The 15,213-nt window shown below is 30.1% G+C and overlaps 1 protein-coding gene across 1 annotated transcript; it reads left to right on the top strand.

Annotated features, from left to right (window-relative positions):
- The first annotated feature begins 50 nt into the window (after nucleotides 1–50).
- Nucleotides 51–9,324, top strand: LOC132942873 (asparagine synthetase [glutamine-hydrolyzing]). Its single transcript, XM_061011554.1, has 10 exons — nucleotides 51–328; nucleotides 409–534; nucleotides 1,249–1,486; nucleotides 4,439–4,612; nucleotides 4,678–4,856; nucleotides 4,933–5,110; nucleotides 5,412–5,619; nucleotides 5,761–5,934; nucleotides 7,815–7,958; nucleotides 8,878–9,324. Exons 1-10 carry the CDS (start codon nucleotides 203–205, stop codon nucleotides 8,999–9,001), a joined length of 1,671 nt encoding a protein of 556 aa, XP_060867537.1. The 5' UTR covers nucleotides 51–202; the 3' UTR covers nucleotides 9,002–9,324.
- Nucleotides 9,325–15,213: the final 5,889 nt, after the last annotated feature.

The following is a 15,213-nucleotide window of genomic DNA, read 5'->3' as shown; positions in this document are numbered from 1 at the left end:
AAGAGTGTGCGTTTTATTTAGAGTTGTGTTCAATGTCAATGCCACATGATTTCGTTCACATCTATTGCTGACTGAGCGCGAGTGAACTAAATATAAGACGATCCGGCAGTCACTCGCTTAGTTTCTGTTGGCAGGGAACATTCGCGAGAGAAGAAAAATAAAAAATAAATTCCTTGGTGTTATATTTATTAAAGGTTTAAATATGTGTGGAATTTGGGCACTTTTCGGTGTCGACGTGCATTCAATTTCTAAATATGACAAGACTTTTTCAAAGATTCAACACAGAGGCCCAGACGCATGGAGATTGGAATATGATTTGAAAGTGAAAGTAATTATAGAAAAAAAAACTTATAGATATTAAAACAATATACATTTATTATTGAAATTTTTTGAAATGTATTTTTCCAGAATGTCTGTCTTGGATTTCATCGTCTCGCGATTATTGACAGCCTTTACGGAATGCAACCAATGAAATTGCACAAATTTCCATTTGTTTCTATGATTTGCAACGGAGAAATTTTCAATTGGAAACAGGTAAATAAGTACCAGTAAATAATTTAATAGTTTAGAAGACATTGAAAAATAATAAACTTGAGCATGCAAAATTTTAATTTTATTTACTTTACTATCATAGTATATTAGTATATTACCTATACAGTATACCAATATTTAATTTTTAATTTTTAAAATGTTTATGTTACGAGTACCTCTATTTATTTTATTTTTTAAATTTTTAAGTAAGTAAAAGTGGTCGACATTTTTTTTTTCGTTTAATTTAATTAAAAATTAGTATTAATAATCTGCAAAATATTAAAACTGTCGTTAAATGTAGGTATCTACCTATTTACTTGGTTGTTTAACCGTAAGTCTATAATTATCATTTGTAATCGTTATAATTTAACCAAAACAAAGTACAAGCTAATATTTAGTTAAATTATTTATATTTGTATATTATAAATCTCTTTAAGTTTACAAAGGTCAATAATTTAAAAAAAACCCTAAACTAGTAAAAATAAATAGCTGACACAAATTATTATTATTTTATTACAATATTTTTTTTATTGATATTTTTCACCATTTTTGACGTTTAAAAATTGAATATGCGAAATAACTATAACTATTATGATAATACCTAAGACCTTAGTGTAGTTACCTTTATAGTTTAAGTGTTTGAACTTCCGGGTTTTGTTATATAAATTACAATATATTTTTTACATAATACATTTTATTTACGTGTAATTTATATAGCTAGGAGAAAAACACGGTTTCAATTACGAAACTCAATGTGATGTAGAGAGTGTGCTACAACTTTATGGAAGTTTCGGTATTGATGAAACATTAAAACAATTAGATGCAGAGTATTCGTTCTGTTTGATTGATTCTCTAAAGAAAAAAGTATTCGTTGCTAGAGATCCATACGGTGTGAGGCCATTATTTTACTTGGCGTCCAGCAATGGTATTTTGGGAATATCTTCTGAAGCAAAAGGTAACCGTCAATGATTTAGTTTATTTAAATATTTAAAAATCGTCCTGCGCTGTTTGGTATTTAAATTTTAAAATTTAAGCACATATATTATATGAAAAATTTTATTTATTTTGTTGGTTTGTTATAATATGTGTAAAAAAAGATTGTCGATTAACAATTTTTTAAGGTATGATTTTTATAGTGATGAACAAATGTATTACTTACAAAAATATATTATGTAGGTATACTTAAAACGAATTTATTAGACCAGTAGCTATTTTAATTTAATTTGAAATATTTTATACATTGGAATACTCAAAAATATAAAAAAAAATATGAAATTACAGATAGTATTGTGTATGCAGATTTAACTATTAATGATATAAAATACTGATTATTATAATGCTTAAGACTAACTCTATATATCCGATAAAAACACTAGCAAATAAAATTATTTAATTAGTGCCTACTCAAAGGTATATTCACACACTTATTTTAAAGTTTAAGAATAACGTTATAAATACAATTAGTAATATCGGTAAAGATTTTCAATCCAGATCATTATTTCATCACTTTTTTTATGTCGAAACAAAAATTAATATAATTTTGTTGTAAAGTAATAGGTACATCTATATAAAGCTATTATGTTAACTTTATCAATCGTTCTTTTAATGAGACTCACCTAGTTATTGAGAATCATTCTTGAAAATTAATTCTTTCAAAGTGAAATCGCTATACTATTAATAAGCAATAACCTATAACACTCAAAGGTCAGTAAATCTTATTTATCTCATCCATTTTCCTATTAATTTATTCTTTCTTTAATAATTGTGATTAATTATCACCAATTATAATAGTTTACTATGTTTAAATATTAACAATTAATAAACAATAATTTTACTACATTACATTTAAGATATTGCAGTGTTAAGGTTTTAAGTACATACAAAAATATTGCTAAAAAAACTAAATTTTAGCAATAAATAAAACTGTAAAATGCTTTGCAAAACAAAATAATTTAAATTATAAAATTAATTTTCAAAAGGCCGTTTTCTTAAATTTTTTTCACTTATGTTTTACTGATATATTATGTATTATACAATACTATATTATGTATTATTGTATATAACAGTATAACATCTACACATAGATACGCTGTTGAAGATTAGCTTATTAATTATTATATAAGAAACAAGGTAATATGTATAATGTATAATTGTATACCTATACCTAACCTATGTATATATATAAGTGTACCTTATATGTTTATCTCTGCTCTCTGCTAATCGTTAAATGTTAGTTAAGAAAGTTTCACAGTACACTTCAGTGTACTAATATTGTATGATTAAAATTAGTAGGTAATTACAAAATTCCAATCCCATTTCTCTGCATTTCACAATTTTTCATAACATTTAAATTATTTTTTATGCGTTTGGATAATTAATTGATTTGTTAGTAACATTTGATTTAAATAACGGAAAAGTTTTAGATTCTAAGTGGAACGATGAATGTATTGATTTTACAATGATGTGTGTTTTTTTTTGTGTCTATCGTCACCTTTTAGTTAAAGTGCTTGGATTTTCTTCAACAGTATCTTTTATGATAGGAAAGTGAATTTAGTTGGTACTTTAAGGGGTCAAAATTAAAAATTTTCAAGTAGTTTTCAAAAGCGCCGTTAAAAACAAAAGAAAAATTAAGGAAAAACGGGAATTTTTAAGCAAAATCTGTTTTCGAGAAAATCGATTTTGGTTTTTGGTGTAACTTCACAACAAAAGAACGTATATACATGAAATTTTCACTGGTTGTTTATATTTGCAATTTCTATACACGATAAAATTTTAAAAAATATTTTGATTTGTTTTGAACTGTTTAGGAACATTTTTAGTTTCTAATTCTATTAGTATATTTTCTATAGATGTTATAAAACTTTATTTGTTGGTTAAAAAAGCTTGAAAATTGAATACAAGGCTTCTACTATATTGTTACAATGATATTTGAAAAATATTAAAAATCCTTAGTCACAGTTTTTATTTATAAGCATTTAAAGTTTAAAACTTGAAAAAATACGGAAAAATCACGAAAATTAACAAATTATTTTGAGTTGAGAATTCATAGGTTCATATTTTCACATTTGATATTTACTCGATTTCTCATGTAACGATTTTCTCATTTTGTTGTAATTAAAGTATTTTTAATTTAGCATTTTCTATACACAATAAAATTTTGAAAATAATTTGACTCTTTTTGAGCTGTTTAGGGCATTGTCAGTTTTCAATTTGTTTAGTTATTTTTTCTATAAATATCAATATAATTTTTTTTTTCGGGTAAAAAAGCGTGAAAATTTAATACAAGGCTCCTGATATATCGTTCCAATAGCAGTTGAAAAATATTAAAAATACATAAGCACAATTTTTTTTTATAAGCATTTAAAGTTCAAATTTTGACAAAATTTATCAAATTTATAATTTAATAATTATTTATTGTAGTTAAAAATTTATAAAAAGTTCAACTTTTATAGCTAAGGATTGAAAATTTAAAACAAGGCTCCACGTAAATAAGTAAATATATAAATTACTTTACTCACAATAATATTATCAAATATACTTGGTAATATCATTAGGCTGACTGACCGTTTTCGCTCAGAATCGTTTTTCTTATACAATGATATTATATCATTGAATTCAAATTAAACACCATCCGTTACAGTGACCCACTTGTAACCTACTGTACAGCAGAGCGACATCCACTTACCCACCTTTTTTTTTAGTATACTTATGCTGGGTTGCATAAAAAATGTATTAATATAATGGTTCACTAAAATTGAATTGACCAATCAAGGGCCACTAAATCATGTTGAAAGGATTACTACATGAGCTCACTATTGATTCATTATATATTTAGTGATTGTTCATGCAACCCAGCATTATAGTATTTAATATAATATTACAATAAAAATTCAATACTTATACGCAGGTTTGACATGTTTGGTCGATGAACTTGGACTTACCGAATGGGAAATGAAGCCTTTCCCCCCAGGTCACATGGCCGAGTATAATATTTTGCCTGGCGGAAAACTGGAGTTGATCTCAATGAATCGGTTTTTTAAAATTGAGGAACCTATATTGCCGCCAGTACCTTTGGAAGAAGGCACGTTTAAAAAATATTTTTTGTTGCCTATTTTGATTTGATGCTAATATAAGATTCTACTACAGGCTTGACTGAAGAAATTGTTCATGCTAATATTCGTAATTTACTGACACAAGCTGTTGAAAAGAGAATGATGTCGAATCGTCGTATTGGTTGCCTATTGTCCGGAGGGTTGGATTCCAGTTTAATAGCTTCCATATTGGTTAAGTTGTCCAAAGAAAAAGGTCTCCCGTACCCGATTCAGGTAAATGATAAAATAATTTAAATTAGAACTCAAGATAATTATGTATAATATACTCATAATAACTTGTTGAGGATAGACATTTTCGGTCGGGATGGCGGACAGTCCAGATATATTGGCGGCAAGACAAGTGGCCAAACATATAGGTTCGGAACACCACGAAGTGCTCTTTACCGCTGAAGATGTGCTGAGCGTACTTGACAAAGTGATATACACGTTGGAAACTGCCGACATTACAACAATCAGAGCATCGTGTGGTACTAATAAAATAATAATTAAATAATTAATCAGTAATCACCCATTACAGGCGAGGATCCAGAAAATATTATTAGGGGGGGGGGGGTCAAAATGAAAATTGGTTAAACCTTTCTATTTTTCGGCTTCGACAACAACAGGGGTCTATAAACCCCCCTCCCACTGGATTCACCCTTGAGCCATCGTATCCATATAGTTGGCACCGACCTATATAGCTTACCCATGGATAACACGTACATATCCTTGATGATGACATGCGCTACACGACATCACAATATAATATACTTAAATTGATTCTTACAGGGATGTACTTGGTGTCACGGTACATAAGTCAAAATACGGACACGGTGGTCCTGTGTAGTGGTGAAGGTGCCGACGAGGTGGCACAGGGTTATATTTACTTCAGGGACGCGCCCACGCCAGACCACGCGCACAATGAGAGTCTCAGGTTGCTGGGCGATATATTCATGTACGACGGTTTACGCGCTGACAGAACAACGGCCGCACACGGGTTCGTAATATCTGCTAGATACATATTTCATTTAATATTATTATTATAAGTACTTATCAGTTATCTGTAAACTATAATATACCTTTAAAAAAAAAAAATTATCAAATGAGTCAATGACTCATCTGCCGATTGGATTTTCAGACTCGAATTGAGAGTGCCTTTCTTAGATTTGCGCTTTACGCAGTATTTCCTGAGCCTCCCCAAGACGATGAGACAGCCGCAAAACCAAGTTGAAAAACACCTCCTCCGTTCGGCGTTTGACGGCACAGGTCTGTTGCCGAACGAAGTGTTGTGGAGGCATAAAGAAGCTTTCAGGTATAATATAATATTACCTAATTTATTATACATACTTTTGTAGGACGTAGTCATATAGGTTTTTTTTAAGTCAAAAAAACAGACACTCTAAGAGATGGCATGCAATTCGAATGCAGACTACCAGACTGCTTGTCCTATTTAGTCAATAGGTTAGAATTTATTTAAAAATATAGGCGTCTACGCTTAAAAAAATACTACAGTTATAAAGTGTTGGTAAGTAAAATAAATTCGTTATAGACTGTATAAACTACATATAAAGTCTTTAAGAGAGAAATATGAAGATGTCATAACATTTTTTATCGAATTGCATAACTGACGACCCGGTGGGCGGCGGTGGCACTATTCCTGTTCGAAATGTCTAGATGTGGATCGTAATGGCATCAATCATTGTCTGAGTCATGGCCATTGGGTATAGCCGTATAGGCCCAATTGTACCTATAACACGGTTTCCGGATGGCTAAATGGATATTTTAGAATTGTATTACTATAGATCAATATAATTATAAATACATAAAAGGTAAGAAATAACTCCCAAGAGGGTGTGGTGATCCATCCATCAACACTTCAAATTCACCACTGATATATATCATGTTAAATACTACATTATTTTACTTCGATGCTTCGATATTATAAATATAGGCATTAGGTAGTGCATAGCCTATAGGTCACGCCCGGTTACGGGCATCAAGTCATTGAGTTTTTTTTTAAAAGTTTTTTACAATGTTTGTTTAAGCCAGCCATATAGATTACGGTCTACTAACTACGAGTATTATAAAAAATGTGCCTATATATCATATCAACACAACACTATAGCTATTACGTAATCGATATTCATTGACCATCGATGTTTAAACAATGTACCTAAGTAGATAATTTACCATCAGAAGAGCGTGTCTATTATACTTGATATATATATACTGCAGTATAGTAAACTAAATTAATAGGTATACCTACCTGACTACCAAGTCAACCTGGCTACCTATACACTTAAATAAAATACATTTTTTATTATTGACCTTATATCCACGTCGCGTCATGCATAATAAATTGAGGGTGAAATAATATTTATTCTTTAATATGGTATTTAAAGTTGAGCTCATAAAATAATATTTTTACTTTGTTGCCCCTCATATTGTTCCGAACTTACATAAATATGTACCCGGTACCTATATATATATATACGATTTTTATTCCATAAAAAGTAACTCGATTTTTTCTATATAGATGACCTAGTTATACCTTATACCGGTGATTCATTTAACGTATAGGACACTCATTATTCAAAAAGTATTATTGTTTTTGAAAATATTTTTTTCTACATAGTTGCAACTTGCAATTTGTTGCACAATTAAGTTTTTAATTTTTTGAATCGCCACATACAACAAAGTATTTTCTGAGAATTTTAATTTATAAAAATCGAATTTAGGACTAGTAGTTTTTCACTAGCTGATGAGTTATAACTTTTAAGTATTTAATGTTTTGATGAGCGAAGTAGTGGACCGACATTTTGCGGGGTGACCGCGTACCATTCCACTCCGTGCATCTAAACATTCTAAACTTTAAAATTTAAATACATATAACTCTGTATCTTTCACTCTGAACTAGAGCTCTAAAATTTGAACGTGAATTAAGATTCAAGTAATTGCGTATTTTTTGTTCACATGTATTTAAATTGTAAAACATAATATTTACTAAACTTGTTAAATTACAACTAAAAACCATGACAATTTTATTTTTCAAAGACATTTATACTTTTTCAAATAATGAGTGACGAGTGTTCAATGATAAAAGAATCATCCGGTATAACTTAAATTGAATGGGAACAAGTTTTTTTTTATTCCTGTTAAAATAATTAATGAACTTAAAATATATGGTTACAGTGATGGAGTTACAACAATCAAAAAATCATTGTTCAATATTATCCAAGAATGGATTGACCCGAAATACACGGATGAAGATTTAAAACAAGCAGCAATAAAATACCAACATTGCCCTCCGAATTCAAAAGAGTCACTGTACTATAGGTATGTACCAATAATATATGTATTATGTTTATGTGTACAAAATAGATACTATGGTCAACACTCTACACAATATATAATATTGTACCATTTAAAACATAATATAATTTTTTTTTTTTGGTTGAGGCTTCGACTGAGGTCAATAGCCTATTGAACTGTGGGGGAGGGTATTGTAGGTTTTAAACACGTGTGTGTTTGTTTTGGCAGAATTTTTAAGTGGGCACCCGCAGATATCTGCCCTGTCTGGGTGGGGGATGGTGGCCTCTCTCCCCGGACACCGTGACTGCCTGAAGAAAAATGCCGCCCGTAGCCGAGTTCGAACCGACGCCTTAGTCCGCTCGGCCAATCCGTCCTCCGATAGTATAATTATATAAATAAAATACTCTTATTACTTTATTAGTCATTATCATATTATGTAGGCATGTAATTCACATATTTGAAAGGGGCTCATTTTATCATAGCCAAATTACATGTTTAAAATTATTATTATGTTGCATTTTTTAAGTTATACATATTAATATATTATGTTCAAATTGAATTAATTCTTTATTACTAGTTATATAAATATGATAAAACAAATTGACCAAGGAAATTCCTGCATCAAAGTTAAGAACTTTGATTTTTGTAATGATCCTTATTACGTTAATTACATCATATTGAGTTTATGTTTCTAATAAAATAATATGATATTAATATACGTACTGCATGTTTGTATTATATAAATATATAATTAATGTACAACGTACATTCGAAATTATATTAATTTAGTTAATTTTAAACTGTAAACTATCTGCACTTTTACCCTGCGGACTGTTTATAATGAATAACCAATGCGTCAATGAGCATTACACGAGGTACCTTACCTATATGCATTTTTAAACAAACTGAACGCATTAAATTAATTTAAACGTCTTATTTTTAGGGATATGTTCGAAAAATACTACGAAGGACTATCTACTAAATTCATGCCTTACTTTTGGATGCCCATGTGGACTCAAGTAAAAGATCCATCTGCAAGATTTATTCAACATTATGCAGCTAAATAATGTGCATTTTTTAAATTTTAATGTTAAGCTTAAGTATAATATACTGTATTATTTTGAACTTTAATTAATAACAAAAATGTTTTTGTTTCGTAGGTATTTATATAATTATATTAGATCCATTGGTATTTTTTTTAGTAAAGTATTTTTATATTGAAATTTAAAACTACTGAATGGTGTTTAAAAGTTTAATTGGAGTACCTAATTATTTACTAAGTATTGTTTATGCTTTATACGATATTGAAAACGTCTAACGGATTATAATTTGTGTTTATTATAACCGTTTAATTAATATAATAAAAAAAATAAAATACAAAAAGTAAAAACCTTTGTTTTATTATGAACAATTTATCGTTGTAATATATTCTGTCTTATATTTTAAGAAACTATTCTAGCCTCAAAAATTTTGAAGATTGTATGATCGTTCATTTATGATGATTAGCTACATTAAATTGTGTTCCGACTTCCGAGTGAGCCTAATATCTGGAAACTCGCTGTGTCCCAAACTCGGAATTGTGTCCCTCGGGTTTTTTCAGGTTACACGAGTTGTGTCTGGTAGATATTTTGAGTTAACTACTTACCTACACGAGTTTTGACCGGTTAATTTTGTGAGATACGCATGAGTTGTGTCCAGGCGAAAAAAAATGTAATACAAGTTGTGTCGATAAATAATTAGTCTATTTATATAATGGACATTACAAGGTAAGTACTATACTGTAAACATATATTTCAACAAAAATAAACGTTGTTTCGTCATAGATATTCGGTACTTATTTGAGAAATGACATAACACATAAGTCACAAAATATTGAAAAATTGCACGCGTGGAATGTGTAAAAATGTTTATAGAACATATTTAATTTTACGATGGTCGACGATCACTTTAAAATCTTTATAAAAGATAAACTACACAAGTATAACTATATGTATACTAAAGGTACCTAGTACATATGTCCTACACGGCTACACTTAATTGTGGATGACTACTACGTGTATTCGAGAATAAATACACAAGTCCAGTGTGAACTTATGTATTCAGCCGAGCATTGACACCGCGGAAGATCATGTAGCGACGTAAATCCAGAAATTTTTCAAAACTGCCATTTATCACTGGTTCCGTGTGAATAGTTTTTTAGGGTTCTGTACGGGAAAACGGAGCTCTATTACTAAGGCTCCGATGTCCGTCCGTTTGTCACCAGGCTGTATTTCATGAACCATGAGAGTTAAAAAATTGAAATTTTCACAGATTTTGTATTTTTGTTGCCGTTTTAAGAACAAATACTAAAAATCCTAGAATATATAATATTAACAGTGATGGTATACGGAACCCTTCGTGCGCGAGTCCGACTCGTACTTGGCCGGATTTTTTATTGTTCTCCTCTAATGCCTTTTTTGGACATACGTCGTCTCTTCAATAGGTGGCTCATTTATAATAAATATTAATTTTAATTTAAAACAAAAAAAATTACGTATCAGGCAAATATGTAAAGGAAAATAAATATTTTAGACTCTGGGCGGAGCGATCTAGTTGGTCTATTTGGGAGGTAAACATTTAAAATTCCAAGTTATTTTCAAAAGTACCGAGACGCGAGAAATACAAAAAAAAAACAGCAATTTTTATTCAAAATTGGTATTCGATAAAATCAATTTTAGTTTTTAGTGTAATTCTAAAACTAATGATCGCAGATACATGAAATTGTCACTGAATGTTTACATTAGCGTTTTCTATACACCATAACAATTTCAAAATATTTTCACTTGTTTTGAACTGATTAAGGACATTTTCAGTTTCCAATTTTTTTAGTTTTCTTGTCTATAAGTTTCAATAAAATGTTATTCGTTGGGTCAGAAAGCTTGAAAATTTATTGAAGGTCCTAATATATTGTTACAATAGTTGTCCAAAAATATTAAAAATAATAGTCAACATTTTTTTTTTTAGTTCATTTATTACGGCTTCAACATTATTATAGTCATTACTTATTAGCCGGGAACAAAAACTTATTTATATGTTATTTACAATCATCATAATATTTAAATAAAGGTAATACAGTACAACGGGAATGGTAATAATAGTTTAAGTAATAATAAAACATATTTTTAGTAACTATTTAAATTCTATTGTATAGATTGGTTATTTTAAGGAATGTTATTAAATAGTTAAAATTGTCTATTCTTAAAATATCTTTTAATGTTAGATGTGGAAACATTTTTCTTTCTTCGGTAAGATTTGGGCATTCTAGAAGGAGGTGTTTTATGGATATAAGTGAGTTGTTGCAGAGTTCGCAGGTTGGTCTCGGTTCTCTTCCCATTATAAGTGAACGTGGGTTATATTTGTATGGCCAATTTTTATTCGTGTCTATATCACTTGTTGTCGTCTTGTACAGTTGTACTTAACGGAGGAGTCGGGTTTGGTGCCAAAAAAGGTTTTATTTGGTATAACTTGTTATTCTGTTCCTGGTCCCAGAGTCGTTGGTGAGCCTTATTGCTACGTTCTAAGGCGGTTCGAGCAGTGTCCTTAAAATATGAGAGTTCTATTTTGGGGGTATTGTTGTTGGTGAAGGCTTCTTTAGCTGCTACATAAGCTTTTTCATTTCCTGGTATGTTTTTGTGGGCGGGTATCCATACGAAGGATACCAAACGGGGGGCTAGGAAAGAAGCTTTTCTTTATTTTTTTTTTATTATTTCATTTGTTGTCCCTTGGTTTTGTATAGCTAGGATAGAACTAAAGGAATCACTAGCTATTAAAAAATACTTTGTATTTTTCTAATTTTTTTCAGCTAGTTCTATGACTTTCAGGATCGCTAGAGCTTCAATGGCGAAAATAGAATTTAGCTCCAGTGAGGAGAACTTGAAAATTTCTTCATCTGTAATTATAGCTAGTCCTGTTTTGTCGTTGGATTTTGATCCATCGGTGTAGATAATTTTGTGTTTACGGAAATCCTTAAGTATGATGTCATTAAAATGTTTGGGGATTTCTACTAGCTCTATGTTTTGGATTTCTTGGATCATTGAGGTGTTGATGTTAAGATTCATTTTCCAGGTATATGTAGGGAGCAAGGGGGAGTAGTTTGGGCAGCGGTGTATTTGTTGTGTCTATACATCTTTTTACTCCTGAAGATATAGTCACAGTTTTTATTTATAAACGTTTAAAGTTTAAATTTTGACAAAATACGTAAAAATCACGAAAATGTGCAAATTATTTTGAGTTAGAAATTTATAGAGACTGTTATTTTTAAATCTATGAATTAAAAATTTAATACAATATTCCTTATAAGTTTGTCTACGTTTATCAAATAAAAAATGTTTGCCGGAAAGTCAAATTATATTTTTATGATCGTTTGAAGTTCAAATTATTACAACATTGGATATTCACTCGATTTCTCATGTAACGATTTTCTTATTTTGTTGTAATTAAAAAACGTATGACTGTAGATACTTGAAAATTTCACCGAATATTTATATTAGCATTTTCTATACACGATAACATTTTGAAAATAATTTGACTCGTTTTGAGCTGTGTACACTTTACGGACATCAAATTTTTTTTCTATAAATGTCAATGAAATTGTATTTAATTTGGGTCAAAAAGCGTAAGAATTTAATACAAGGCTCTTGATATATTATTAAAATGTCGGTTGAAAAATAATAAAATTACATAGGCACAATTTTGACAAAATGTATCAAATTTAAAATTGAAAAATGATTTTGTAGTTAAAAATGTATAAAATGTTCAACTTTCATAGCTAAGAAAAATTTGAAACTAGGTTCCACATAAATAGGTAAATAAATTACTTTATTGACAATAATATTACCAGACATACTTAGTACCTGCCTAATATCATAGGTTGACTGACTGTGTTCGCTCAAAATCGTTTTTCGTATACCTACAATGATATTATTTATATTGAATTCAAATTTAACACCGTCCATTAGAGGGACCCGCTTGTAACCTACTGTACACTATACACCAGAGCGACACCCACTTGACCACCTTTTTAAAAATTGACTTTTCTTCAGCCCTTTAAGACACAACTCGTGAGCTCATAGGTGGAAATCCATTATAATTTCAGGGGGCTAATATTATTAACATCAATGTGAGCGAGGGAATTCGATCCCACATAACTAAAAAAATGAGGGGGCTTGACGGACTTTGAGGGGGGGGGGGGGTTGGATTTCTGCCAATGCGTGAGCCCCTTTTTTCGTCTGGACAAAACTCGTTAACTGCGAACCAAATCATACCCTGTCCTGTGCTGGCTGAATTTCCTACTAAATAAAATAATAAATACACTGTGCGGTTTGGACACGTGCGTGAATTTGGCAGCTTTACTGACCAAAACAGACTAACATTAACTTGACTGGGTCTTAATATTAGCCCACGGTATCCAATTTTCTAGCCCTCCTGAATTCCTTATAATAATTTTTGTCCTAGGCCAGTGCTATTGACGAAAATGTATAATAATATTATTCATAATTCGATCAACGCAGCGTCATCTACCGCCGTTGGTTTGACTTTTCAATCAGTCCGTGAATTACTTTATCTCTAGAAGACGTTTTGAGCCAACTGCGACTGTCACTAACTCTGGCCGCTAGATTATATTGCGGTATGCAATTTGTATTTTATTATTATGAACCTATATAAAAATATGATAATTTGATTTTTATCATAATTCATAACCATCATCAATTACCTATCACACTCATCGAAGAATCGTTCGTGAAAATGTGAAATTATGTTATGTGACATTAAAATAATAAAATTCCATACCTGTATGTGTATGTGGTCATTTGTATTCTTCCTGTACATTATATTTCATATTAGCTTTTAGATTCTGAACGGAGCGATGAATATTGAATGACGTATTGGTTTTAGAATTCTGTGTTTTTAATTTTTTTTTTTGCTGCTCATTGCGTTCTGCACATTTTGGAGCATTGAAATTTAAAAACCATTCAATCTCCAACTTTGAGAGGTTTCTCGTAGTAAGGTTTGTACTAGTTCATTGTTGGTACTCAAGTGAGTTAAACACTCATAAGTATAAGATATCCATCACCAAATACTGTGACTTTTTTTGTGCTATTATTAACACAATTAAACAATAACAAAAATATATAACTACAATACATCTTAATATAGGCGTTAAAAGTTATAAGTTACGTTTTTTACAAAATACATCAAAATCTACAGTCACTATATTTAGGTATATATTGAGATTAATGTTTATCAACTAAAAACAATGTCTCCGCTGGGTTTGAGTCAAGAATCTACTTCAAACGATTTAGGAACGCTAAAATTGACCTAAAGACTGCAAGATAATGCTTGTTGAATGTTTATTGCATCATAACGTTAAAATCACACAGTGTATTTTACATATCAGTATAATATTGTTATACTTTACATTTATAATAAAAATATTGTATTATATTATCTATTGCCAAGTTATTAGAGACTATTAAATCGTTTAAAGTACATACATGATACGTACCAAGTATTAATAAAAAGTACATACTATTATATTATACGCAACATACTTACCTATTATATAGCCATATAGGTACCTCGGTATTCAGGGATGCGGGCTACGTACTTTGGGTTATTATAAATTACTTATAATATCTACCTATTTAGGGCTACATTCTATAATATTTTAGACTATACCTATATATACTAGGTATTTAATGTGTCAGGGGGTAAACATATTTTACGAGTTCGATAAATAATTGATTTCACTGCTGTGTCAGTTGGACGATGACGTGTTGAAATTGGATATTATAACTAGTCCAATAAACGTAACGATATAATAGGATGATTGTATTATACTTTTTTGTGAAATATATAGGTACTCCTATACGGAGATGAACTGTATGGTGGTTAATGTATTATTATTTAATAAGCATGTATATTACCGATACATACATATTATTATACATAGATGTATATTTTGTCTGGCCATATGGCAATTATAACGTTAACATCCCTTTCTGAATCCACTCGTGCGTACAAATAATAATAATAATAATAATAATAATACCACATAAATAACAAGTCAACTATTCGCGCATGGGTACTGTATACGCCCTTAAAATTGTATATATATATATATGTGTGTGTATGTGTGTGTGTATTATACCTATTTGCTACGCCTCACTATATTTACGATTGGGTCTTGCGAACAATATGATATACCTATAATATAATACGTCATTGACGTTGACAGTCG

The sequence above is a fragment of the Metopolophium dirhodum genome, chromosome 4 (genome assembly GCF_019925205.1).
Source record: "Metopolophium dirhodum isolate CAU chromosome 4, ASM1992520v1, whole genome shotgun sequence".
In the NCBI taxonomy this organism is placed as follows: Eukaryota; Metazoa; Arthropoda; class Insecta; order Hemiptera; family Aphididae; genus Metopolophium; species Metopolophium dirhodum.
This window is presented reverse-complemented; position numbering and strand designations above follow the sequence as displayed.

Bases quoted from the DNA above. Each gene is read 5' to 3' on its own strand.
- LOC132942873 (XM_061011554.1), top strand. From the start codon at position 203: ATGTGTGGAATTTGGGCACTTTTCGGTGTCGACGTGCATTCAATTTCT. The intron at 535-1,248 runs GTAAATAAGTAC...TAATTTATATAG, and splicing joins AAATTTTCAATTGGAAACAG to CTAGGAGAAAAACACGGTTT. The intron at 5,620-5,760 runs GTTCGTAATATC...TTGGATTTTCAG, and splicing joins AGAACAACGGCCGCACACGG to ACTCGAATTGAGAGTGCCTT.